This window comes from Cavia porcellus, unplaced genomic scaffold (genome assembly GCF_034190915.1).
Source record: "Cavia porcellus strain 051 isolate PalLab524CR breed Dunkin Hartley unplaced genomic scaffold, mCavPor4.1 scaffold_8, whole genome shotgun sequence".
Taxonomy (NCBI): Eukaryota; Metazoa; Chordata; class Mammalia; order Rodentia; family Caviidae; genus Cavia; species Cavia porcellus.
The window spans coordinates 44,598,262-44,625,469 of record NW_026947491.1 but is presented as its reverse complement, the minus strand read 5'-3'; the positions used below and the strand labels follow the sequence as shown (position 1 = coordinate 44,625,469).

Sequence of the window (27,208 nt, the reverse complement as noted above, 5' to 3'; positions counted from 1 at the left end):
TTTTTTTTTTGTCTTTGAGACAAAGTCTTTCACTACACAGTTCAGGCTGGCCTTGAGCTCACTTCATAGACCAAGCTGGTCTTGAATTTGCTACAATTCTCCTGCCTTGTCCTCCTGAGTGCTGGGATTACAGGTGTGTGACACTTCACCTGGTGCAAGGAGCTCTATTTCAGGACCTTTGCACACACTGGTTTATTATCCTCCTCTTCACTGTCCTCCATTTCTTCTCAGAAGACTCTTGAGCTGGGGCAGTGGTGCTTGGGAGGGAATCCTAAACTCCATCTTCATGGCACCTCAAGCCTTTCCATATTGGTTGTCCTGGTTGCCATTTTGTGGACTCTTGGATCATTCCCTGGGCCTAGCAGAGTGCTTAACACATAGAGGATATTTAACACAGATTTACTCAGTTAATGAATGGTGCATGTTCAGGAAAAGAATTCCTAGAGCTGTGTAGGCTACTCCTAAAATCCTGTGTTCAAAATCAAGGTTTTATTCTACATGGAGATCTGGATAGGGCTGGGGTTAGATATACCTTCCACACACAAACTTTTTCACCAGGAGGGCTAACAAGCTGGTAAACAGCAGAATGGAGTTGGCACAAGGGGTAGAACTGAGCAAGCACTAGGAGAAGGGCTGGCATCGGATTTGGCACAGAGCAGGCCTAGGGGAAGGCAATGGGGGAGGAGGGACAAGGGAGGACACGTGTTGTACAAAACATGTTTTCATCATGCTCTCCCTGGATGCCCTGGTCTCCAAGCCCCCATGGCACTTCTGTGTCTTAATGATGTCCTTGGGGGCTGTAACAGAGCTCCCCCATCCCCCACACACATCTGCCAGCTATCTCTAAACATGGCATGGGACATCCAGCAGAAGCAGACTGAGTATGGGGAAATGACCTATTCTATGTCCTGATGCTGGTGGGGAGGAGGCAAAGGTGCAAAATAGGGATGGGTAATAAGGCAAATCGAGGCAGCAGGACAGATTCCTATATCCTTTCCCTCTCAGTAAGTTCTTTTGCTCTTTGCTTTGTGTTGAGGGGAGCAAAGGAAGCCTGGTCCTAGGGTACCCAAGATATCATTTCTCCAATTTGTCAGGGTGGTGCAGCCACAGAGCAAAGCTCAGAAATAGCCAGTTTGGGTCAAGGATTTAGCTCAGTGTCATAAGCATCTGCCTGGCAATCATGAGGTTGTGAGTTCGATCCCCGGTACCACAAAAGAAATAGACAGCTCTATAGCTGGGCATGGTGGCATGTGTCTGTAATCCCAGGTCTTAGGAGGCTGAGGCAGGTGGATTGCTTTGAGTTGGAGGCCAGCCTGGGCTACAAAATGACTTTAAGGCCAGCCTTAACTGCACAAACAAACATATATATATATATATATATATATATATATATATATTCAGCTCTGAGCAAGTACTTTATTTTATTTAATTAATTAATTAATTGTTGGTACTGGGGATCAAACTTGTGACCTTGCACTTGTCAGGCAAGTGCTGTGCCACTCAGCTATATCCTCATCCCTGAGCAACTATGTTAAAGATAACAACATGAAATGTATTATCTATAGGGTTGGGGATTTAGCTCAGCGGCATAAGCGCCTGCCTTGTAAGCAGGCAGTCGTGAGTTCAATTTCTGGTACCAATAAGAAAAAGAAATGTATTATCTATTGTTATTCTTCTATTATTTTGTTATGAAATTTTGTTTTAGCCTTTTTCCATGGGGGGGGGAAGGAAAGAAAGAAATAGCCAGGTGTAGTGGTACACACCTATAATCCCAGCATTCAGGAGGCTGAGGCAGGAGGATCACCACGGACTCGAGGCCAGCCTGAACTACATAGCAAAACCCTGTCTCAGAAAAATAAATAAATAAACCTAGAAATAGGCACAATCTCAGGCAAAAGAATACAGGGCATGGGGCTGGGGATTTAGCTCAGTGGCATAAGTATCTGCCTTGAAAGCAGGTGGTCGTAAGTTCAATCCCTGGTACCCATAAAAAGAAAAAAAAAAAAAAATAAGAATAGAGGGCAGCTCCTTCTACCATTTTGCAAATGGGAAGTCATCTTTCCAAAACTTCCTCCTAGATTCCCTGAACAGAAACCTAGCTGTAGTGGAAGACTAGAGGTGGAGAGAGGGGAGAGGATTCTGAACTTGTCTTGTTTGTTCCCTAATCTGCTCTGTTTAGGTTGACTGCCACACTGTTGCAGTGTACAGAAGGGAGTCCCTGGGTAGGACAGCAGAGGGAATGGGGTGGAGGTGGTGGCAGCCCAAGGGGAGGGGACTGCAGAGGGTGGGTCTTCCTGGCTGCTGTCCTTGGTTGGGGATCAAGAAGGAGCTACAGGGGGCTGGAGATTTAGCTCAGCGGCATAAGCGCCTGCCTTGCAAGCAGGCAGCCGTGAGTTCGATCCCCGGTACCGATAAAAAGGAAAAAGACAAAAAAAAAAAAAAAAAAAAAAAAAAAAAAAAAAAAAAAGAAGGAGCTACAGTTACTCCAGACAGATGGATGGACAAATGCCCACTAGAGACAAAGACAGAGCAGACTGGACAAACCAAGACAAAAAGGAAGGCAGTCACATGGAATTCTAGACACTCTCTCCCAACTGTTTTGTTTTCTGTTTTAGCTTCTCTGTCCCCATCTGCTGCCACAGCCTCACAATCTCAGAGCTCCAGTTCTTGATCTCTGGGACCAGCCCCTGACCTCCTCTAAAGGAGAAATGAGCTGAGAGAGGTGATGCCCATCCAGGACAGCATTATGGGGTGGTGTTTGGGTCTGTGTCAGAATGCCCAGCCAGGGAGGGAGTGGTGCCCTTGCCTGGTTCTTGAGGACAGGAGTCTCATTCACTGTAAACCAAGTACAGATGTGCTGGAAGGAGGAGGGGAGATTAAGGCCACATTCCCAAACCGCAACTGGGCCTGCCCTGCTTCTGCCAACCACCACCAGGGAAGGCCAGGAGGGGTTAACTTTGTAGCCTTCTGGTAGGATCCCTGCCACACAGGCAGGGTGCCATCCCACCCCAGCCTGGACATCATGGTCCAACTCCCTGACACTGCCCCTCCCACATTGCTAGGAGTTGCTCCCAGGGCAACCAGCAAAGTCAACAGCAGCCAGGCCACCTGGGGACAGGGCCCTGGAGTACCTATTCCCAGATCTTTCCAGCCCTGGAGTGAAAGAGGGGGCTTATGTGTACCCCATTGACATCTCTGGTCTCCTGAGATAGCCACAAGATCCTTCTTCTTTCACCCTCATCTTCACTTAACTCTGGCCACCAAAGGTAGCCTTTCCCTCAGAGAAGGACACTGGGTCTGAGTGAGGCCAGAGGAGAGTAATGAGATGTGAGGACAGAGCAGAGTAGTTCCAGGATGGAAAATGTGAGGTGGCCCAGGAGTCCATGCCCCAGATGCTGGCCACCCTGGGAGCACTGGTGGAAAGGTCCCTCGGGTTCCAGCTTACAACTCCTATAATGTCCCCTTTTCTTCTCTTCTTCACTCCCAACCACAGTCTCTGTGGGAGTGGTTGGGGGTCCAGGAACAGACTTTGGACTTTAGACACTTTTCTTTGGCTCTCAGCTCATCAGAAAGGGCTGAAAGTGCCGGGTTCCCATTCTAGGGTCAAGTCTGTCTCTGTTGGTCAACTGAAGTCAAAGAATATCCCATCAGACACAGACGCTTGGCACATGGAGCACAGAACCTGGCAAGCCACTCTGGATGAAGCAGACACACACCCTTGCCTGGGCTTTCTCCCGGCACCCAGCCTAAGGCTCCTCCCACTCCCAGCCACAGCTCCTCCTGCCCTCTTCTCAGCCTCTCCCTCTCCAAACCCAAGCGTGAAGGTGGGGACCATACTGGCAGCCAGGGTGCCAGTCGCCCTGATTTTTGAAGCTTGCTGCAGGCAGGTGAGAGGGAGGAGATCTATGAACCCACGTCTCAGCACCCCCACAACTCCACTAGTTAAACCAGTTTGCTCCTGGGGCAAAGGACTGGGGCGGCAGGGAAAAGGGAAAGACTACTTCGACCTGCAGGTGGAGGCTCAGTGAAGGAGAAAACAGTGACATCTTTGACTCCTGCCCCATCACTCCACCCTTGGGAGGTTTAGGACACAGCCCCCCTGCCTACCCTGTGGCCATGTGGAACACAGCCTGGTTAGACACAACTCAACTAGGTTCCCCAAATGGCAGAAAGGTGAAGGGCGCCAGAGTGGAAGGGTTGGCATCACAGGGCGAGGACACTGACCTCCTCTGCCAGCCTAGCCCGGCCTCCCCGGGGATGGAGCCACGAAAGCCAAGCAAAAAAGGAGGGGCAGAGACCTAGGCGTCCCGGGCCGCCCCGCCCAGCCCCCCACCCATCTCCCGCCCCCCCAGCCCCAGGGCACCAAGGAGGGACCGGGCAGGGGCAGGCGGCAAGGAAGGGAGGAGCGAGGGCGGGAGGGGGAGGAGGGAGCCGGGCAGGGAGGGAGGTGGGGGGGTAGGGAGGGAGAAAAAGAAAGAAAATATTTTCCGTGTCCCCGCCTGCAGAGTCAGTGTGCGGTTTGGGAGAAAATGTGTCGGATATTTTGGGGCGGTCACGTGGGCGGGCGTGCTCCGAGAGGCCCCGGGACAGTCCCAGCCTAGAGCCGTGCCCCCCTGGAGCCCCCATTCCCGCAAGCCCCGGACGCGGCGACGCTGCGTCCCGAGACCGCCCGCGCCCGGATCTCGGGGCTCCGCGGCCTCCCTTCCCCGCCCCCCTCCAGGTGAGTCAGGCGGGGAAGCCGGCTCACCCGCCAGGTTGGCCGCGGACGCCCGGGTCGCCGCCAAGGTGGGCTGGGGGCCTGGCCGGCGCCTGTCCCCCCGGGGCTGCTCGGGCTGCCGTAGTACTCGAGGGGGCGCTTCCCCACCTCGGACTTGGGATCAACCTAATGTGAGACGGGAATGGGAAGAAGGTAGTCAGACTGAGGATGGGTTGCCTGCCCTTGGTGTTGGTGAGTAATGGGGAAGGGCATTTGGGGGAGAGGCTGCAGGCGTGGGGACATCTGTCCTCTCGGGCTTGGAATGTGAGGCGAGACCCTGTTCCCCCTGTGTGGAGAAGCGGCTGAGCTCTTCCCTTGGGGGCTCTGCTGGATGGATGTGACGGGCCAAGCTGGTCCAAGTTCCGCCTTCCACAGTGGGATAGCAAGCCTGGACGTCAGAAGGGCAAGAAAGAGATCCTGTAGCAAGTGACCCTGGCTGTCTGGGCCCAGGAGTGGTGAGGGACAAGTGAATAGGAGCCGGGTCTGTGAAGTTCCCTTAATCTACCCCTTCGGGATTCCCTCGACACAGACACATCCAGACACATCCCCAACCACTTTGTAAGTTGACGTCTCCAGCCAACTTGGGAGGGGGAACTCTCCAGTATTTTGAAGGGGAGCTGGAGTGGAACAAAGGAAGAGCTGGAGGACTGGGACAGGGACCCAGGAGTGCTCATCCTGGAGTGCCATTGACGGCTGCTTCTCTGTCTTCAGCAGTTACTGCCTAGTGCCCCCAGCCTGACCCAGCATGTAGGAGGGAATCTCTGCAGGTGGCTAGAGGGTAAGAATATGAATGGCTGCTGTTGGTGGTGGTGGGGGTGAGTGGGCAGGGGCACCTGAGGAGGGGTCTGTAGGGCAAGAAGCTGGAATTCTGTCGTTGTTTCCCTTTAGGGCTTGTGTCTGGGCAGCTGGAATCCTGGTCCTCAACTCTGAAGCTCCAGTCATTACAGTCACCTCCCATGCTGAGGAGTGGGGTGGAGGAACACAGCCTATATCCTTGAGGCAAGTGGAGAGAAAATAGGGTTGAGGGGAGTCTGTACGACTTGGAGCTTGAGTATCTCAATTAGATGTCACACACACACACACACACACACACACACACACACACACACAGAGTAGCTTAGAGCCTGGAAGGCAGCAGCAACACGGGGCACGCCCCCCCTTCAACCCCAGCACACCCCTGGCTCAGAAAGCCACCTAACTGGCACCTCCAGTTCCCCCCTTTGCCCCACCCTGCCCGTGCCCTCCGATGCCCACACACATTCCACTGGCATTGCCTGCCTGCCTCCTGGGTACTGCCCCTCCCTGGGGCGAGTGGGGTAGAGGAGGGAGGGCACCTAGGGATGAGAGGTGGAGACTCAAGGGTCTGTACTCCCCCCAGGGTGGCACAGGGCCAGGGAAACCAGGCCCATGACTGCCTCCTGGGGAGCAGGCTGGGGGCCCAGGCTGGAGTAGAGGGTGCCTGGGTTCTCTGCCCAGGCCGGCGATGGGGTCATGGAAAAAGGTGGTCGTGTTTATACAGAGGGGAGGGGGGCAGCCGGTGGAGAGCAGCTGACAAGAGCAGCTTTGTTTCAGGCTTCGGAGTGGGCAGGGCAGCAGGGAGACGCCCCCCTTCATCCAGCAGCCCCCTTCATCCATGCCTTCCCCTCAACTCCACCTTAAGAGAAGCAGCTTTGTAAGAGCCCCTCTTCCTTAGCCCCGCATCCCACCTCATCACCCGAGTTGGCATCTTGGGAAGAGTGAAGAGTTCTTCCCCTTCCACAAGTCTCCCCAAGAACCAAGACATCAAGGACTTTCGTTTAGGATTTCCTCTGACTTCTTACCATCTTCATTTTTCTTGTTCTCTTCCTTTCCCCCCCCGAATTGAATCCTCTCCCTTTCCTTCCCAGCCATAGCAGCAGACAAGGCTCAGGAAGGGGAGGCATCTTTGCCCCCTTCCTCACTGACTCATAGGTCCCCTCTCCAGGTCCCTTCTCCCAGCAATATAGGCAGAGGGCCAGGGAGAGTTGGCTTGTCCTCTGCTCATTTACAGTCTCCTTTTTAGAGGAGTCTGAGCATCTCTTTCTGGGACCTCTGCTGAAGATCTACTCTCAAGGTCTCCTTTCCAACTGCAGAGAGACAAGAAGCCCTGGAGCAGAGGACTGTTCCCAGGCTAAGCAGAGTCTAGGGAAGGTGTGTGTGGGGTGAGGAGGCTCTACTAGCTTCTCACCCTTGGCATTGGAGGGGTTAATCCACCTGGAATGTGGCCCAGCCTGTTGAGCTATGGCCCAGGGGCCTCAGGGGCCCGAACTCCTGGCTCTACCTGGGTTTAACCAGGATAAGCACTTCACTGGAATAAGGGAAGGAAAGAAGGTGGGACCTTGGGAGCTTGGAGTTCAGACTTTTAGGGCTGGGGAGACACTGTGTTAGAGTTGGGGGGGGTGTCCTAGGGGCATGGGTAGCACCTGGTGAAGGGCAGGGGCTAGTTCATGCATGAGTCTGAGTGAAGGCTAATGGTATTGGGGTATGAATTCCTGTAACCTCCATAATAATTTACATGAAGTCCAAGGTAAACAAGAGAAAAGAAAAAAAGGTAGGAGTAGGGGAAGCAGAGGTACAAATAAATAGAGATGTTGGTTTGATCCTAGAAGCAAGTAATGATGGAAAAGTTCAGAAATGCTCATCACCTGGGGCTCCCCACCCTACTGGGTCTCTGTGCTTAACTCTTGTGGTTGGTTCTTTTCTGCTCTTCTTCATGTTGGTCATGAGTCATAATTCTGACTAGAGGAGGGATCTAGGCCAGGGTGACCACCCCCATCCCCAGCCCATTGGCTTCTTAGAGGAGTAGGTGGTTTTCAGGCTCTTGGGAAGGCCAACCTTCTCCTTGTCAGAGCTTCAAGAAAGGACCACCTGCTAGTTCTGGGATTCCCATACATCTCTTTCCCTCCTCTTCCTGCATTTAGGTTAAAAATCTTGGAGTGTGTTTGTGTGTGTGTATGTAGGGACTGGCTCAGTGGTAGAGCACTTGCCTAGATGTACAAAACCCTGGGTTCTATGGGGGTGGTGGTGGAACATACCCTGGGGGTGGGGAAATCTGAAGGAGAGAGGATGCAAAAAGAGCTTTCCAGAGACAGGCAGCCAACAACAACAACAAAAATGAGCTGGAGAAGCAAAGTAAACTGAGGGCAAAAAGAGGAGTTTTCTGGGGTCACAGTTGTCTAGTTCTATCAATGTCCCTGATTTGAGGGAGAGATTAGGGAGTGAGGGATGATTGGTGACAGAGACAGAATTGGGAAGGAAGATGAAGACGTGTTGAGGAAGACTGAGAGAAGGAAATACTAATTAAAAGATGTGTGAAGAAAGAGAAGGTAAAAGACAAATAGTATGAGACATCTACCTAGCGTTCATAATGGGCTCTATATTACTCTAAACAGAAGTACCTGTCTCCAGGTGGAGACAACAAATACTTCTTTGTTGTAACTTTGGGACCATGCACAGCATATATGTTATAGAGTGTGTGTGTGTGTGTGTGTGTGTGTGTGTGTGTGTGTGTGCGAGTGTGTGCATACTGGAGATGAGACCCAAGGCCCATATATGCCAAGCAAGTGATCCACTCTGAGCTATATATACCTTCTAGCCTGAGAGTTTGAAGTTGCCTTCATCACTTATAGCCATGTGACTTTAAGTTAGTCAACCTCAGTTTCCTCAAAAAAGGAGTCACAATTTGCAATTCACAGGACTAATGTCTATCCCAGTTCTTGCGGTGCTTATGATCACTTCTATAGAATTCCTTCCCATTAGAAGTCCTCATATCACCTTTCCCTAGAACTAATCTGGAGAGTTTCTGAGAGTCTGAAAGACTGCCTACTCTGCCCTCTGGGCCATACTGCTAAGGCAGTATAGACTCATCTGGGGAGGGTCATGAGGTTTGGAACATCAGAGTGACCATTCTGTCATCTTCTTTTCTTCTCTTTCTCCCTAGGACCCTTGGAGTCCCAGTGGGCCAGCCAGGCAAGGCGGGCACGGAGCCTCCCAGGCTGGGGCAGTGGGCATGGGCAGGGGCTGTGGTTGAAGACCAGCCCCGCCCACTGCAGACCCCAGGGAACTCCCACACTGCAGCTACCATGGCCACCAATAAGGAGCGACTTTTTGCAGCTGGTGCCCTTGGGCCTGGATCTGGCTACCCAGGAGCAGGCTTCCCTTTTGCCTTCCCAGGGGCACTCAGGGGGTCACCACCATTTGAGATGCTGAGCCCTAGCTTCCGAGGCCTGGGCCAGCCTGACCTCCCCAAGGAGATGGCTTCTTTGTGTGAGTCTCAGGGATCTTGGGGGATGACGGCGAATGGAAACAGGAGGGGATTGGGAGAGTGGTTGATATGGGAAATTGGTGTACCAGTTAAGAAGGTGGGCAGGGGGTGGCATTTGTTCTAACCAGTAGTGGTGAATAGTGGGCTGAGGAGGGGTTTTGAATGTGGACTAAAGAGGAGTGTTTGCAAATGAGAGTTCTGCTCAAACAGGATGAGCAAGTAGCAAACCTAAAATTGGGAGGTCTAAAACTGTCTCCTAAAGTCAGTCAAGTAGCAGAGGGGAACACCTTTGTTGGGTGGTCAAGGGTGGCCCTGGTACAGTCTGAGGCTGCAAGTAGAAACCAGTCAGCTGATTCTGTGATCAAGAGGTGATTGTTCTGAAGCTGCAAAAAGAGGAAGACATGTAGTGCCAGGTGCCCAAAGATGCGTGGGCTCCAGAGGTGCGCCTGCTTGGTTCTGGGGAGGATGGAAATAGCCACAAAGAAGGTAATCCTTAAGTAATCCAGAGAGGTGGAGGGGGTGTTGCAGAAGCGTGGTTGTGGACTCTTCCCCTCCCTCCAGGCTTGGCAGAGTACCACATGCCATGCAGATCCCTACTTGTCCCCCAGGCTTGCCCTCTGTGGGTTAAGCCTTTGAGTGTCGACAGCAGGCACCCTTCTCTACCCATTTGGTTGTTGTCACTCCTGGCCAGGCTGTTCCAGATGGGGATGCCCCTGAGCAGGATCCTGGGGAGGGGGCTCTGTAGGGTAAAGATCAGCGCATAAACTGGTGAAGGGAAGGCCTCAGCTGGAGAAAAAGGAAGCTGAGTAAAAACAGAGAAAGGGAGAGACACAGAGGCGAGAAGGGACAGAGGAAAAGATAAAGACATCCTTTATAGGACTAAAAACTCAGAAACAAAAATGGAAAAGAGGAGGCCCTGCCTTTAGGAAGGGGCACTCAGGGTTATGTGTAAGGAAGGGGTTACTGGATTGGTAGCTCCACTGGAAAGAGTATGCTCATCTGGAGAAGTGGTGTGTGTATGTACATATACATGTGTGTATGTCCAGACTATAAGGAGCTCTGTGTGCATAGCATCACTAGAATATATAGAATTCCAATGTGTGCAACAAAGAGTCAGTGTGAAAAATGAGGGGTATTTAGTAGGGGGGCTGACGATGTGTCTGGTGTTTAGTGAGCCCTTGTGAGGTCGGGAGCCCAACAGGCGTTACTGAGTACATGCAGGTGAATGAGGAAACACAAAGCTCCCTTTTTGGAAATTTCAGCTAGGCATCCCCCTACCTCATTTCTATGCCATGAGTCTGTCTTAAGAAGGAATCACTCACTCCTCGGGAAGGAACTCCTTGCAGAGAACCATACCACTTAGTTTTGGGATTTGATTTTGCCAGGTACTCAGAGAAGCAACTTCAGGAACTGCAGTAAAGAGGGAGAGAAGAGAGAGGGTAGTAGTAGGGAGAATGTGGAGAACCAGTGGCCAGTCCTCAGTGAAGTTCTCCTTGTGCCTGTGCATGCTGGACATATAGGAGATCAAGGTCAGGGTTCAAAGTGAGGTCAAGGTCAGAGACTGGGGCAGGCTGGGTTCCACCTTCAGAGGCTGCTCAGAAGGAGGGAGGCTGAAAGGAGAAATCCCAGGGAGGAGCCAGAACCAGGGCAGGTAGCTGGGGAGGGTGCGGCTAGCATGGAGGGACAGGCCTGGGCAGAGAGGTGGCAGGTAGGGTGGGGAGGAGGGGAAGACTTGGATCCAGACAGCTTGCTTGGGGGTGGGGCAGGCAGCACCTAGTGGTCGAGTAAGGGAGAGGAAGAACCCTGGAGTCTGGGAAACCTCCTGGAATGGGGCAGTAGTTGAAGGGTGAGAGTGCCATCTCCCATTTCCCTAACCTGCTGTCTCTTTTTGGATGGAACCTTCTAATGGTAAGGGACTAGAGACTAGAGGCTTAAATTTGATGCCAAAGTCATCCTCACCTTGAGTCTGTGTGTCTCTCATGACTCTTATTCTCACATCCCATACGAGGGTGAGCTGGGCCTTGGCACACACCTGGAACTCCAGCACTCAGGAGGCCGAGGCAGGAGGATTGCTAGGAGTTCAAGGTTAGCCTGAACTACATAGCACAGTGAGACCCTGTCTCAAAAAAGAAAGAAAAAGAAAAAAGAAAAAGAAAGAAAGAAAGAAAAAGAAAAAAGAAAAAGAAAGAAAGAAAGAAAAAGAAAAAGAGTTGATGAAGAACTCTGGAATTTCTTCCAGGATCTTGGATCTTGGCATTTAATGCAGAGTCTCTGGCACCTTAGGGACATCTTACTTGAGAAAGGAGGTCTTGCTCCACCTCAGTGGGTGAGGCAGGCATCTCAGAACCTCGTGGTGGTGGAGGGGAGAGGTGAGGGGAGCATGTGCTGCCAAGGCAAGCATGGGCCTGTGTGTATGGAAAATAGGTGTGTACGTGCATTCGCCTGTGTGCACACCATACATGCATGTACATGAAAGCCCTGTTGCCTATGTCCCTGTGTATCCCTTGTGTATCAGCTTTACTATGTTATACATTTGTTTTATCAAGGCTACAAGGGACAGACTGTGCTGGGAGGGAGGGGAAGCTTTGCCTTTCTTCCTCTCTTTTTAAAATTAAGTTTATTGGTACATTTTCGATATATATAGTGATCACATTCATCATAGGGAATTTGTACCTGTACATGATATATCTTGCTTCCTTTTCCCCATTTACTTCCTCTCCCTTCAACCCCGATTCCCTTCTTTATTTACAAAAGGTTTGTTTCCATTTATCCTTTTTCTTTTTTCCTTCTTTCGGTACTCTCTCCCCTGACCCTACGCTCTTCCTGTCTTGAAGAGATAGCTGTAGTTCTTAGTATCTGGCCCAATTTGTCCTCTGGCCTTGGGGACAACTGTCCTGGCCATGGGGCTAGAATTGGGAGCCCAGATTTCACCACAGTCAACTCCAGGGGAAACTGGGAGCAGGCTGGCAGAAGGAGAAAGAGTCTTATTTGGAAGAAACTGAGACAGAGAGACTCCTAGACCTAGAGATGAGGGTCCAGACACAGAGAGCCCAAACACTGGAAGGAAGAAACATGGAGAGCAGGCAGTGGGTAAGGGTGTGAACAGACAGCAGCAAGGCCTCCTCCAGGAAAAAACCCAGTGACTGCCTCCTACCCCTCCCTTCCCAGTCTGTCCTCCTCCGGCTCCAGCTCAGGCTCCAGCTCCGGGCGGGCGGACACAAACGGGGCTTTGATTGCAACAGGAAACCTCTCTGGTGTGTGTGGGGGTGCAGGCGGGCAAGCACCGCTGCTGGGGCCCAGGCTGTACCCCCCTCTTCTGGCCCCCTACCCAGTCCCAGCCCCCATCTTGCCCAGCACTCTCACATCCTCCCTTTGGGCCCCATCCCATATTCACACCTCCATATTCCCCCTTCCTCTGCACCCCCTCAAAGACCCTTCCCAGTGCCCTTCAGGTGGGACTCAGGATTTACCCCTCTGGGTGGGGCCTGTTTCACTTTGAAATGCTGCTTCAGCTTTGTGAGGCAGAGTTTTGGAAGAAAAGGAGAATTTAGCATGAGGAATTCTGAGCCAGTTATCCTCAGCTCTCATCCAGAAGGTGGCAGGAGGAGGGAGAGGAGGAGGAACGTATAAGGAATTAGCTATCCTGGCTACCCCTAATCCTGGCCAAAACTCATCCTTGCCAGGGTGGTAGGGTTCTGACTCTGAGGGTTGACTGCTCTGGTCTGTGGCAGTTGTCTTGGGGGATGGGGTACACTCCTCTTGCCTTTGAGAGTGTTCCTTCGTGGGGCTCTAACTAGGAGGGGTGTGCCCTGGTGATGGGGATCCTAGGGAAGGGGGTGAGTCAGGCAGCAGCACCCCCCACTCCCACCAGGCTGGCGGAGAACATCTGGTTCCCATGAAATGCTAGAAGGCTAATGGGTCTAATTGCTGCAATAAGGGCTAGGGGGACTTTGGGGAAAAGAGGGGGCACTAGATCCCCCCATCTTCTACCCAAGGCTGTACTAAATCTGTCTAGAATGGAGGGTTGTCATTGATGGGCAGGGTGGGCATGACACCTTAATGCCTGGTCCTAAGGCTCCCCTCCTTGCAGTGGTTGGGAAGCACACACAGATAGGGTGATGAAGAGTGGGGTGCATCTGGTAAAGAGAAAGGGGGGGCTATTGAAGACTCATGGCTTTCTGGAGCCCTCCCCCCATTCCTCCTGTGCCCTTCTCCCAGCCCCCTCCCTGTGGCCTGGCCACTTCTGGTTCTAATTACCAACCAGGCAGGCCTGACTTAATTGGGACCTTTCAGATTTTGGAGGAGGAAGGGGGGGGGAATGACAGCCTGAAGTTGACTAATCAGGGTTCTTTCCCCCTTTTTGGGGGGTGCTCCCCATTTTGTACTTTTCTTGGTTACTGGCCAGATTCTAATTCAGAAACCTATCTCCTTGTTTTTCTTTTTTTCTTTTTTGGAGGAGGAGCAGCAGTTTTCACAAATTGGGTATTGAGGTTGGAGCGTGAGGGGTACGTAGCTCACATTGGGTTGGAAGAGCCCTGCATTCCCTCTCTGTTCCCAGTCAATCCTGCCATCCCAGCCCCCCACCCTGCAATTCAGGCCCTACTTCCCAGCCCTGCCCCCCACCCCCAGTCCCTGGCAGCCACCCGGGCTCCTCCTCTGCTCCCGCCTTCCCTGCCTACTCTGGCACCCCTTCCAGCTCTTTATTCTTCAAACAGGCGCCCCACTCCTGCAGCACCCTAGTGCGCCCCCCCACCCGGTACAACAGATTCTTAGAAAAGCGCGCCCCACCCTGGCCCAACCACAGCCGCCAGGAGGGGGAAGGGGTCGGGCCGGGCGCCGCTGCTGCTCCCCCGGCGCTACCCGTGTGAGGGGCGCTGACAGAGCCGGCTGGGCCGGGCGGCCGGGTGGCCTGCGGGCGGGGCGCGGGGGAGGGGGTGGTTTCCGGGAGGCGCCGCCGCCGCTGGCGCTGTCCCGGGGCCAGGGTCCCGGACTCGGCTCGGCCTGGCAAGGGCAAACTTCTGACGTGGCCGGCCCCCCTCTTCATCCCCTTCGCGGGCGAGGGCGCCCAGTGTGCCGAAAGGCCAGAGGGGCACTCAGTGTGGCACTAGAGAGGGGAGGGGGGCAGTTACTGCCTACGATGGGGGTATAAACGACCCTGGGAACGGTTAACGACTAGCAGCAGCGAGGTTTATGGCCCAGAGGACTAGTTGGCACGGCAGAAACTCCAAGGGAAAGGAGTTGGCATTTAGGGTCAGATTCATCGGAGGTGCAATCGGCACTGCAAGGACCATTTGGGGGGTAGTTTTGTGTTTTAAAAGTGAGGGTAGGTTTGAGGGGATGGCAACGAGAGAGGCAGTCGAGGCGCTCGGGGAGTGTCAGTCGCGGGATGGGGATTCAGGGACTTGGAGGGAGGCGGCCCCGGACGCGGCGGAGGACGGACAGCTCGGGCTAGAAGGGGTAGCCTCTCGGCAGCGCTGAAGGGGGCGGGAGACTCCGCTGCGGCGCTGGCGACGGCCTGGGCGGGGTGGGGCGGGGCCGGGTCAGGAGGAGGTGAGCGCGCCCGGCCACCCGCCCCGAGGGGGGTTCCCGGAGAGTTCACGGCGGGAGCGCGCTCCGGCCCTTGGACCGGGGGTGGAGAGAACGGGAAGGAAGGAGGAGGCTGCGCGGCCCGAGCCACAGGAATGTACTGTTCGGCTCTGAAGCGCGCGCGCGCGCAGGGTGAGGGAGGAGCCAGGCCTGGGAATGAGGGGGGTGGAGTACCTCAGCGGAGCCGCAGCTCGCCGGCACCTCAGCGTTCCCCTCTTCCAGTCTTCTTTAACACCCCGGCTTGTGTTGACTTGTGTGAAAAAGGAAGGGTCTAGGGGAGGAGGAAAATGCGTGTTTTAGGTTCCTCAGCTCCTTCCTCCAAACCGGGACCTGGGCACGCGCCTAAGTGCAAGTGCGTGCAAAGCCTCCGTGCTGTGGAGAAAGAATGCTTGCAGGCATTTTCCCGAGCCAGGTGTGTTTGCACGGACATGTGTGCACAATGAATTTATGCGTGGAGACATGCATGTGCACTGTTGCATATTTACAAATGCTTGCTGCCAGGACAAATGCATGCACGAATGTATGTCTAAACAAGCTCGCGCGCCGTGCAGCGAGCATATGTATGTTTTTGTATGTGCTTTCCATTCCCAGCTCTGTTCTTGGTGACCGGCCCCCTTCGCGCTCCAAGCCCCACCCCCACCCCTTCAGGCTCCGCTTTTACAAAAGGTTTCCCCGTTGCTAGCTGCCGAAGCGCCCAGAGTTAGCCTGACCAAAGCCGGAGCTGCAGCCCCGGCTTAGCGCCCCGCCCAGTCCCTTTCCTTTGCTGGGGATCCCCTTCCCCGCCCACCCCTTACCCCCCATGCAGCCCAGCGCCCTATGCTAGCCCTCCCCCTCCCCCTCCAAGAGCGGGGCGCCGCCGGGGGAGGAGGGGGAATCGGCAGCGGGTCCTTGGTGTTCTAGCACCCAGCTTCCCTCCAAGTCGGGTCGCAATGTACGACTGCATGGAATCGTTTGCCCCGGGTCCGCGACGGCTGTATGGAGCGGTCGGGCCCGGAGCCGGCTTACTGCGCAGAGCCACCGGCAGCTCCTGTTTCGCAGGACTTGAGACTTTTGCCTGGCCGCAACCCGCCAGTCTGCAATGTAGGTACTGGAGCTTCGGGGTGAGGTGAAATGTAGGAGAGGGTGGATTTATAATTTCTGTGTGTATATAGCGAGCGAAGATTCTAGTCTTTTCTTTGTAAGGTACTGGCCCTTTAAATACGGGGGCTTCACCATCCCCTTGCGTGTGTGCGGTAGTATTTGAAGTGTGTGGTTTTTTTGGTGGGCGTTTAGTTAGGGGTTGTGGTTGGTGCCATGCCAGAGTTCTGAGGACTGGGTGAGATCGAAGTGTGAGGGTAGTTGATGCCCTCCGGTGCCTGGCCTCAGAGGGATATGGCACCCAAAACTGCTGGTGGCGTTTATGAAGTTCATGTGGGAAGTTGCGAGCGTAGAAAATATTATTTGCAGAGCATGTGGATTCCTGGCAAGCGCAGCACCCTATCTAGGTGGTGTGGGAGGGGGAGTAGAGGTCTTACGCGCTGTCTCCCTCCAACAGCGTGGGCGGCTCCGCGTGGGCCTGCGTGGGGATGTTTGTGGCGTCAGGCCGGGAGGGCGTGTGCCCCTGTGTGGCTGCGGGGGCGGCTCTGGAAAGTGCTGCGTCCCGGAGTGCATCCTGTGTGCTCTGCGTGTGGAGACGAGGACTCCTGCGCGTGAGAGGAGGTCGGGCTCTGCCCTCTCCCGCAGGGGAAAGAAATGTTTGGGAATCTGTAATAGACGGGTTGTATTCGAGGGATGACTTTTTTCTCTCTATGGCTTCAGCACAACTTTAGCAAGAGGCAAAAAAGTTTAAAGCAAAGTCTGTGTGGTGGTGGTGAGATGGCCGTGAGGTGACAGTGGCAGGGGAAGTACGACTACGGTGTCCCCAAATCTCCATCTTTTCCCTCTATGAAATGGGAGATGCCAGGCCTGGGGCCCTGGAACCCCTTTGCAAAGCAGTAATAAAAAGCTGGGGACTGAGAGGCTGTAAAAATGAAGTCCAGATGAGACGCGGCTTTGAAGCCTTGGGCTGCAGTGCTCCGGGGGTGGGGTGTGGGGAGGGGCCAGGAGGGGGAACCTAGAACACCCCCCAAATTTACCAGAGACTGAGATTGCACTCCCAGCCCGGGTGCGGACTGCTGGGGACCCGGGGCTCGGGGGCTCGCTGGGAGGGAGCGGGGGGGGGGGGCGGGCGTCGGGCGGTGTGGCAGGCGCTGGGGGAGTGCGCACGCCGGTCACCGAGCCCCCGCCGACGCGCCTCGCTCCTTGGCACTCGGCAGCGCTGTTTACAAGTTGGGATTTTTTTTTTTTTCCTGGTCTTTTGGTTTCAGGGCAGAGCTGCTCAGATTTAACAACTCAGAGACTGGAAGAGGGAGGTGGCAAACAGGAGACCATACTTTGGGATGGGGTGGGGCAAGAAGTAAAGTGTGCTATTTTAGGGGTGGAGAAAGCATGGAACTATTGCTTTGCACCAAATCCCTGTAGGATGGGGAATTGGTTTGGTTTAGGTTAGTTTGGTTTTTTAAAAATTTTATATATAAGAGGGAGCGGAGTGTTCCAAAATGGAGAGATTTTCCAGGAGGGATTTGGAGCACTGAGGGGGTGGGGTGTTGGTCAGGAACCATGTCCTTATTCAGGCCCATGCAAACCCCTTGGGCTTGACTGGCAGGATATTTTTCTGCGCAGTAATTTGGACCAATGATTTTGGCTTCTAGAACCCTGCTGGAAGCACAGAGTCAACTTCAGGCCTGTCTCCACGAGACAGAGAAAATGGTTTAGAGAGGAGGGCAAGATGGTGTGTTGGTGTGTGCTTGGGGGCTTTGGTGTCCTGGTGCTGTGCTGGCAGGCTGTGTTGTTCGATGCTGGAGCTATTCGCTTGTAAAGGGGTAGCTGAGTGCTGGGTGTTGTGTGTCTGCTTTGTGACTTGACCTCTAGCTCTAGTGTGGCTGGAGTAAAGGTGCCTGGATGCCTGCTCCTGAGTCCTGTGCCAGGACAGCATCAGGGTTAGCAGAGTGCTCCTGTGCCCTGTGCATGTTGGCCTGTGGGGGTGTGTGTGTCCTACGAGGTGTGTGCTAGATTGAGTCTTGAGTCCAGGCTGCTCAGGTCTGGGCCTCGCAGCTGGGAGCGTTTACAGCCGGTTATAAAGAGTTTGTTTGAAGCTCCGCTCAGCCTGGCCAGGAATTTCCTCAATTTCAGCAATTTGGGCTTTAAAAGGAGAAAACCCCAGAGCTCACCCTCCTCCTGCCCAGCAGGGTCCCTTGCCTAGCCCAGGAACAGCATCTCAATGATGGGGTCTTTGCCCAGGGCTGAAGAGGGTATCGGGTCTGGGGTCAGAATTGACAGCTTCCAACACCCCCACCCCTGCTAGCCTTACAGCATCTTCCACCCAGAGATTGACCTGAGTCACTGCCCAGCACTGCACTGCAGGGTCAGGTTGCTGGGGTGTGCCACAGAGGTGTTGAGAGTGGGTGACAGTACAACTTTAGATGGGAAATGCTGCCCCTAGGCCTGTCTCCTTGGGGCCCCCAGTCTTTAGTTGGCTGGCACTGCCCCATGCCAGTCTGACCGCACCCAGGTCTTGCACAAGAGAGGAAATGAAGCAGCGCTCTGCGGGCAGGGAGGGAGGGTATCAGTGCTGCAGAAAGCACCGCCCCACACATTGGTCTGTAGGCTGGACACAGATGCCCCAGAGGACAACAGGGTGGGCCTAAGAATCAAGGAGAGGTCCTGAAAGGCATTCCAGCCCTCCCCACATCTCTCAGGGCTAGCTCTGCTGGAGTCCCCCACCTCCTGTCTTCAATAGAATCCCAGCACCCTTTTCCTCAGCCCTCCTTTCAAGAGGAATCTTTCTCCAGCAGGATTCTTATGCTAATTGAGCAAGTGTGTGCTAGGGCCAGAGAGGGCTCCCCTCCCGTGGGGTGGGTGGAGCTGTCTTAGAACCCCCCATCTCTGGGCAGTCCTTGGCTCTTTTGACTTTACCTTAGAGTGGGCTTGTAACCAGGTGGGCTGCAGAGGATAAGGGAGGAGGTGTCCATGAGGTAAGTTTATGGAAGGTCTCTTAGGGAGGGCCTTAGAAATTTCTTTTTTCTTTTCTTTTTTTTTTTGAAATTTCTTGAAATAATTTGGGCTCAAGAGGCATGGTGGCGCACACCTATAATCCAGTGCTTGTCAACTGAGGCAGGAGGATGGTTGCAAATTCGAGACCAGCCTGGGCTACAAAATGAGCACATGGCCAGGCTTAACTGCATAAAACTCAAAAAGACAAAGACAAACAAACAACAACAACAGGAAAAACAATTTGGGCTCTCCACGTTTGAGCAGGTCCTACAATTTAAATAATGTATGCAGCGTAAATAATAATGTATGAAAGCTCTGAGTATCAGTCCCACACTTACATAGGATTGACTTAGCAACATTCTGTATGAGGCCCATTGTGTGTGTGTGTGTGTGTGTGTGTGTGTGTGTGTGTGTGTGAGTGTCCTGCCTACCTGAGACACCTGTGCACCATAGTGAGGCATTTCTGAGGCAGTTCAGGAGTGAAGTCAGCCTCTGAGAGGATCTGGAGCTTGGTCCCCTCCCCCACTGTCACTTGACTTTCCAGTTTACCACCTTCAAACAGCTTCTAGACCTGAGAGTCTGAGCAGCTACCTCAGTCTCCCTCTTCCTCAGCCTTTTTCTCTCACAGCCACAGAGATCTGGTCACAGGACCTGAGGGCCTTGGCTGCACCATCATTTGGCAGTGTGGCACTGAGCCTGGCATGGCCTTGTCAGACTTGGCCTCAGTTCCTGCTAGTGTGAAATTGGGCTGATGCCTGTCCTCTAATTTCTTTTTTGTTACCTGTGCCCCATGCTTTGCAGTCTTTGAAGCTTCTGAAGAGAAAGATTTGGGTGGGGGGGGGGCTGGTTTGAAGGAAAAGGTGGAGGATTATATTATATCTCCTGTACCACTTCAGAGAAGGGAGGTCCTGTTCTGCCTAGTGAGTATCCCAGTATTTCATTTAGCCAGATGCAAGCTGCAGGTGGTCTGCAATTGCCCTATCTACTCATGTTTTACCCTTCTGAAGAAGAAGGGTGCTGGTCGACTGACTGCCTGACAAACATCTGCCACCGGGAGGATTCATAGGTGCAGGACCCTAACCTTTCCACCACACTCACTTTATAGTTAGGGAAACTGAGGCCCCAAGGAATTAACTCGGAGAATGACCTGGTCTGGAGACATGAACGGTGTCGTGCAGAGCTAGGGCTGGTGTTACTGTGGGAAGTTGGCCAGGCCATGGGAGGTGCTAGGGTCCTGAGTAGTTGCAGTGACAGTGGCTGCCTGGGCCTTTCTGGCATTGTCCACTGAGGGCTGATGTACTATGAGGCTTTCACTAGTGGGCCACAGGGAGCAGTGGGGGTATGTGTTAAGGGGTCTATGAGGGGCTTTCCCCACCCTCACACCACTGCTTCCCCTGCAGCGGTGGAGACACAGAGCACGAGCTCAGAGGAGATGGTTCCCAGCTCACCCTCGCCCCCACCGCCTCCTCGGGTCTACAAGCCGTGCTTCGTGTGCAATGACAAGTCCTCTGGTTACCACTATGGGGTCAGCTCATGTGAAGGCTGCAAGGTGTGTAATGGTGAGGTGGGGTGGATTGGTTACCTGGGAAAGATCAGAGATCAACACAGGTGCTGTGTGTGAGTGGGTGTGCGTGGAGCTGGAGGGGGTCCCTGGCACACAGGCAGTGAATAGATGGGGTCAGGTCTGAGGTCACCCGTGTGGCCTATGAGAGGTTGCTCTTCCCAGTATCCTGCTGCATGACATTCCACCTACCCCCCAACTCCAGGGCTTCTTCCGACGTAGCATCCAGAAGAATATGGTGTACACATGTCATCGGGACAAAAACTGTATCATCAACAAGGTGACCAGGAATCGCTGCCAGTACTGCCGGTTACAAAAGTGCTTTGAAGTAGGCATGTCCAAGGAAGGTAGGCTTCTATAGCTGGTCTGAGCAGAAGCACTCATGGTCCTACTCTGTGGTTTCCTGTCTTCCCTATAGCCACCCCATTTCCTTGACTTCTGACACCTAGCCTGCCTGGGGTGCTGTGTCCTCCCAAACCAGTCCAATTTGATTAGCTCCTTTCAACCAGGAGGCTCCACCCTTTCCCATTGTCCCACTCCTTAACTCTTCTTCTGAAGGAGTGAATGGAAGTTAGGGTTTCACATTCCCATGTTTCAAGGGGCAGAAGGGTGGGCTTGCCAGTTCCCTTCCCTCCCCTGTTCCCAGGGCCAGCCTGAGATGGATCTAGGGTGGCCTCTCCTTTCCATCCCCCCTCATTGTGCTGCCAAGGCTATAAGTGGATATCCTGTCCCTGCATATCCTGCCCCCCTCTCCCCAGCTCCTGCAGGGTGACAGGAAGGGCAGGATGGAGCCGAATGGCCTGGGGAGGGAGCAGGGGCTGCAAGACCTGGGTGGGGTTGAAGAGAGCCAGCCTGGGAATAGGAGTTAATGAAGGAGATGGAGAAACTGAGGCACTGTGCCCTGAGGGCTGGAGTACACTGGTGTCAGGAAATAGATAGTCATGACAAACACCAAGCACATTAAGCTAGGGTGAGAGAGGACATCGAAAGGGAGGTTCTGAGGGTCTTGACCTTCTCCTTGTGCCTTTATCCCCAAGCTGTGCGGAATGACAGGAACAAGAAGAAGAAAGAAGTGAAGGAGGAAGGGTCACCTGACAGCTATGAGCTGAGCCCCCAGTTAGAAGAGCTCATCACCAAGGTCAGCAAAGCCCATCAAGAGACCTTCCCCTCGCTCTGCCAGCTGGGCAAGTACACCACGGTGAGGAATAAGCAGAGCCCCATTGAGGACTGCCTTTCGGGACTGGGTAGGGGCTGTGTTGGAGGTTGTGCTCTGATGCTGGGAACAAGGAAGGCATCAGCATGGAGAGGAGAGCCTGGGGTATTGGCAAAGAGGGGAGCCCCAGGGTGGCCTTCCTTTGTAGTCTAACCTCTGTGTCTTCTTCCCTGCAGAACTCTAGTGCAGACCACCGGGTGCAGCTAGACCTGGGGCTGTGGGACAAATTCAGTGAGCTGGCCACTAAGTGCATCATCAAGATTGTGGAGTTTGCTAAGCGGTTACCTGGCTTTACAGGGCTCAGCATTGCTGACCAGATCACTCTGCTTAAGGCTGCCTGCCTAGATATCCTGGTAAGTTAGGCCCAATGGGCTGTGCCACAGCCTGGTCTGCATAGGTGACTCCTTCCTCAAAATCCTTCAACCATCTGAGACTCCACATGATTTATCCAAGGTTTTTTACCATTTTCCCCCAGATCCTGATCTGAGACTGTGTATGTGTGTTTCAGGCTTTGAACCAAGGGGTTTTGCAATGGGATACATCCTCAAATCCTTTATTATTATTATTATTTTTTATTTTTGAGACAGGGTCTCAATAAGTGGCTAAATTGCCCAGGCTGGGCTTGAAATTTTGGTACTCTTGCCTCAGCTCCATAGAGTGCTGGGTTTACAAGTATGCAGCATCACAGCTGGCTTAATCCTAGACTTCCAAAACCCTTGCTGTATCCTGATTTCTGCCTCCACCCCCAAACCTTCGGTCTCACTGTCTTCCACTCCATGTCTACTTCACGTTGCATTTATTGCGCTCTATCTTCATCACTAGTCTTTCATTTTCTTTTTCTCCCTCTCCTTATGAGCTCCTCACCAGAGGCAGCACTAACCTTCCTTCTTCTCCATCTCCAGATGCTGCGAATCTGCACGAGGTACACCCCAGAGCAAGATACCATGACCTTCTCTGATGGACTGACCCTGAACCGGACCCAGATGCACAATGCTGGCTTCGGGCCCCTCACAGACCTTGTCTTTGCCTTTGCTGGGCAACTCTTGCCACTGGAGATGGATGACACAGAGACAGGGCTGCTCAGTGCCATCTGCCTCATCTGTGGAGGTGCGAGGGCGCCCCCTGGTGTCTGCTTGGGCTCCTTTCCCACCACATTCCACATGTGATCTCTGACCAAGTAGGGGACTTTGGTCTCTTCTCCTGGGATTGTTTCACCTGGCCCCAGCCACAGACTTCTCAAATCTGTACAGGCAGCCGGGCATGGTGGTCCACACCTGTAATCCTAGCACTCAGGAGACTAAGGCAGGAGGATCACTGTGAGTTTGAGGGTAGCCTGGGCTACATAGTGAGTTCAAGGCCAGTCTGAACTACGTAATGAGACCCTGTCTAAACAAAACAATCACACCATATGGGCTTCCCAGAAACCTAGAACATAGGACTGAAAAAGGGGAGCAGAGCTGGGGTGGTTGAGCCACTAGGTACTGGTGCTGAGATAAGAGTAGTTTACCAGAGAAACGCCCTTGCTGAATGGGAGAAGGTAGAACTTACGGTCCTGGATGAATCCTAGTGGGGCTTAGGGACAATAAAGAAGGGACTGACGGGAGAAGAAAAGTGGAGTCTGAGCCGAGCATGGTGGTTCACGCCTGTAATCCCAGCGCTTGAGAGGCTGAGGTGGGAGAATTGTTGCAAATTTGAGACCAGCCTGGGCTACAAAATGAACCTGAACTGCATGGTGAGACCCAGTCTCAAAAAAGACAAAAAAAAAAAAAGAAAAGTGGAGTCCCGAGGCTTATAGCACAGGGACCATTGAGGATCAGCCACCTGTCACCGTCTTGCTCCTCTCATACCAATATGTTTCTGCCCATAGACCGCATGGACCTTGAAGAACCTGAAAAAGTAGACAAGCTTCAGGAGCCACTGCTGGAAGCCCTGAGGCTCTATGCCCGGCGCCGGCGGCCTAGCCAGCCCTACATGTTCCCGAGGATGCTCATGAAGATCACTGACCTCCGTGGCATCAGCACCAAGGGTTAGTCACGAGTGAGCCTTCCTTCTCTGTTTTCTCAGGGCTGCAGGTCTTCTGGGCCACACATGTGGACAAGCAGAGACAGGAACAGTGTGACTGAGAACCAGGTGACCTACAATGGAGATCTAGTTTGGCTCATCCTAGTGGGGAGAAATTGGGCAATTTCTTTTAGGGATTGAACTCAGGACTTCGTGTGTGCTCAGCAACTCCTTTACTTTTTTAGTGTGTCTTGTTTTCCTGTTTGTAAACTAGGTTCTAGTTATTCCTATCACATACACTGATAGGACTAAATGAGTCCATACACAGTATGCTTAGGAATGTGAATTAGTTTGGTGGTGTATATTTGTAATCCCACCATTCTGAGAGACTAGGGGATCAAAAGTTTCAAGCCCGGCCTGGGGAATTTAGCAAGACCCTGGCATGGTGGCACATACCTGTAATCCCAGCACTTGGGAGGCTGAGGCAAGGGAATCGTTGCAAGTTTGAGACCAGCCCAAGGCCAGCCTGAACTGCATAGTGAGACCCTATCTCAAAAAGATACACCCCCCAAAAAAAGGGGAGGAGGGGAGAGAGAGAAAGAGAGGGAGAGAAGAACTGAAGATTTATTTTTTAAATGTCTATGAAGTCTTCGTTTAATTTTTTTTTTTTTTTTTTTTTTGGTCTTCTACAGTTGTCATAGTTTTAGATTTTATGTTTTGTTTTGATAGGAATTGAACTCAGGACCTTGTGCTTGTCAGCAGGCATTGAGCAGCTGAGCTATATTCTTTATCCTTTTTTTGGTCTTTTTGAGACAGGGTCTCACTGTGAAGTTAGTTCAGGCTGGCCTTGAGCTCACTTTGTAGCCTCCAGTTGGCTCAAATTTGCAACAATACTCCTGGTTCAGCCTCCCAAGTACTGGGATTACAGGAGTGTGCCATCACGCCTAGCTGAGGACCTATTTTAATGTGAAGATCCTGGGTTTAATCCTTACTACTACAAAATAAGAAAGGGGAGAAGAAATGTGAATTAAAGCCATGTGTTGTGTGTACCTATAATCCCAGCTACTTGAGATGCTGAGGTAGGAGGATTGATAATACAAGGTCAACCTGGACAATTTAGCAAGACCTTATCTCAAAAAAAAAAAGGGAAAAAAGAGCAGAGATGGTAGTGCATTCCTACTATAATCCTAGTACTCTAAAAGTTTGAGGCAGGAGAACTGAAAGTTCAAGCCCAACCTTGGCAATTCATTGACTTAGTGAGACCCTGTCTCAAAAAATAAAAGGGGCTGGAGTTGTAGCTCAGTGGCAGAGTATTTGCCTTGCATATGTAAGGCCCTGAGTTAAATCCCTAGGACTACAGGGTGGTGGGGAGGGTGGTGTTAAAAAATTATTAAAAATTCAGCCAAGTGTAGTGATGCATACCTGTAATCCCAGCAGTCAAGAGGCTGAGGTAGCAGGATCATTTATGCAACTTGGAGACCAGCCTGGCCTACGTAGTGAGACCCCATCTCAAACAAACAAACAAATAAAAGGTCTGGGAATGTAATTCAGTGTGAAAGCTGGGTTAAAAAAAGAGGCGGGGAGGGGGGTGCTGGTTCAAGGGCCATGTGCTTCTGCCCTTCTGAGATTCTTTGCCTGTTTGTTGTAGGTGCAGAAAGGGCCATTACCCTGAAGATGGAGATTCCAGGCCCGATGCCCCCACTGATCCGAGAAATGCTGGAGAACCCCGAAATGTTTGAGGACGACTCCTCACAGCCTGGTCCCCACCCCAAGGCCTCCAGTGAGGATGAGGCCCCTAGGGGCCAGAGCAAAGGGAGCCGGAGTCCCCAGCCTGACTAGGGCCCCTGAACTCCTCCACTGTGGGGTTGGGCTCCAGGCAGCAGACTGACCATCTCCCAGACACCACCAGTGACTGGGAGAGGACCTGCTCTGCCCTCTCCCCACCCTTCAATGAGCTCCTTGTTTTGCCAAAGTTTCCAGGGGTGCCTCTGAGTTCATCCCTTTCTGTTCTGATGGCACCCCTCCAGTCCTGGGAGCCTGCCCTGCTCCCAGCAGGAGAGAGGGTAGAGGGGTGAGCCTGGGTCTGGATTGTAAAATTGCAGCACTGCCCCTCAGATCCCAGGGACCCTGGCTCCCCAGGGTAGGAGGAAGGCCCTGTTATCCCACAGCCCCTTCCTCTGCTCTGTGCTTGGGCCTCTTCGAGCAAACAGGAATTATACAGAGAGCACAAGGGGGCCAGGTGGGCTGAGCCCATCCTCTTGCCCTGCCCTTGGTGTCTAACGCTGTGTGATGCACGCTGCCCTTGTGCCCAGTCTTCATGCCAGGTTGGAAGGCTGGGGGCAGGCTGGGCCCTGCATTTCTGGAGTGACACTTGAGGATGAAAGGGCCAGATGCAGGTCCATTCTGCACCTCTTTTCTGGGGTGCAGTGTTTACCCATGGCCTCCGTTACAAACCCCTCTCCCAGCCTTGTCAAGTGCCTTGGGCTCTTCCTGACCCCCATCTCAGCCATTGGGCAGGGACCCTCTACACTACAGAAGGGCCAGGGATCCCTCTCCTCCTAGTGCCTTCCATCTTACACCCCCAAAGCAGCTTGGCCCAGGAGGGGAGTTGCTGTTTAGCTGATCCCACCCGGACCCAAGAAAGCCTCTTATTTATTTATTAGCTTTTGTTTACACCCTGGAAAAACCCCTTCCTCTAGGGGTCTTGGGAGGGGGACTCCAGGACCTCTGACTTCTTCCTTCTTCCTCTAATCCCCAGTTTGTATTTAGCTGCCAAATAAGATTCCCGCTGGCTCCCCTTTTTCTCTGGGGGGTCAGGGTGCTGTTCCCCACCCCTCTGTTTACATCTCCCCTTCATCCCTCTGTATCGCGTCTGCATATTGCTGAGTTTTCTATTTTTGCAAAATAAAGTGATAGAAACTCATTGGATGTGGCTCCCTCTAGGTGCAGTAGGCTAAGTGGTAGTAAGGGAAGTGGCCAGTTGAGCTGGGGAGGGACCTAGATGGGAGAGAGTGAGTTCCTAATCTGCTAGACTTTGTAGTTTTAGAGGAGTAAGGAAATAGGATGAGGAGGGAAGGAAGGGAGCCCCAGGGCCAGACATGAGTGCCTGGCCTTCCCCTGGCCCCCAAGGGTGTTGCTAGGCTCTGATGGGCCTTGTGCTATGTGTATGTGCATATCTGCCCTCTCTGGAGAGTGTCCACTCAAGTTTCATTTGATGTGCGTGGTTGTCACTGGCCTCAGAAGAGACAAACCACAGCCTGAGTTTAAGCTACAGTTTAAGTTTCTGTGTGAGTTCACCCTCAGTGAGCTTTCCTATTCTTTGTGACCACCTAGGACCCTACTACTTGCTGCCTCTACCCAACATCTCCACTCACTCCCAAGGACACACAGTGACTTTCTAGCATCTCTCCCTTTTCATCTCTGCAGCACCCTTTTTAAAGGCCCTGCGTATTGTATTGCTTTTCACTTGCCCTCTGGGATTTCCTCTGCTGCTGCTCCCACTTTGGGATGGTGCCTTGTATTGTAATTCCAAATACTGTGTACAGTCATGCAAGTATGATAATCCTTTTTCTAGTTTTCCTCACAATCCAAAAGGTTATATTTGTAATCCCAGTGAGATGTTATTGGATTTTTTTTTTTGTCTTTTTCCTTTTTATTGGTACCGGGGATCGATCTCACGACTGCCTGCTTGCAAGGCAGGCGCTTATTGCCGCTGAGCTAAATCCCCAGCCCCAATGA

The 27,208-nt window shown here is 52.8% G+C and overlaps 1 protein-coding gene and 1 long non-coding RNA gene across 8 annotated transcripts; one reads left to right on the top strand and one right to left on the bottom strand.

Annotated features, from left to right (window-relative positions):
- Nucleotides 1-4,492: 4,492 nt before the first annotated feature.
- Rarg (retinoic acid receptor gamma) lies at nt 4,493-26,393 on the top strand. Of its 7 annotated transcripts, XM_063254821.1 has the most exons (12): nt 4,493-4,720; nt 5,132-5,314; nt 5,468-5,534; nt 5,645-5,755; nt 8,715-9,040; nt 20,096-20,244; nt 20,462-20,603; nt 21,294-21,454; nt 21,646-21,822; nt 22,372-22,576; nt 23,337-23,495; nt 25,119-26,393. In XM_063254821.1, the coding sequence occupies exons 5-12, from the start codon at nt 8,857-8,859 to the stop codon at nt 25,307-25,309; spliced, it is 1,368 nt and encodes a 455-aa protein (XP_063110891.1). In that variant the 5' UTR covers nt 4,493-4,720; nt 5,132-5,314; nt 5,468-5,534; nt 5,645-5,755; nt 8,715-8,856; the 3' UTR covers nt 25,310-26,393. The 7 variants fall into 7 exon arrangements, with proteins under 7 accessions (XP_063110891.1, XP_063110892.1, XP_063110890.1 ...); XM_063254822.1 differs by lacking the exon at nt 5,132-5,314 and having other exon boundaries at nt 5,471-5,534; XM_063254820.1 differs by lacking the exon at nt 5,132-5,314.
- Nucleotides 14,204-14,922, bottom strand: LOC134477317 (uncharacterized). The gene is made up of 2 exons (XR_010049292.1): nt 14,799-14,922; nt 14,204-14,553 (listed from the first exon to the last, which is right to left on the bottom strand). It is a non-coding gene; the product is annotated as an uncharacterized LOC134477317 (long non-coding RNA).
- Nucleotides 26,394-27,208: the final 815 nt, after the last annotated feature.

Bases quoted from the DNA above. Each gene is read 5' to 3' on its own strand.
- Rarg (XM_063254819.1), top strand. From the start codon at position 15,010: ATGCTTGCAGGCATTTTCCCGAGCCAG. The intron at 15,709-20,095 runs GTACTGGAGCTT...CTTCCCCTGCAG, and splicing joins CCCGCCAGTCTGCAATGTAG to CGGTGGAGACACAGAGCACG. The intron at 20,604-21,293 runs GTAGGCTTCTAT...TTTATCCCCAAG, and splicing joins AGTAGGCATGTCCAAGGAAG to CTGTGCGGAATGACAGGAAC.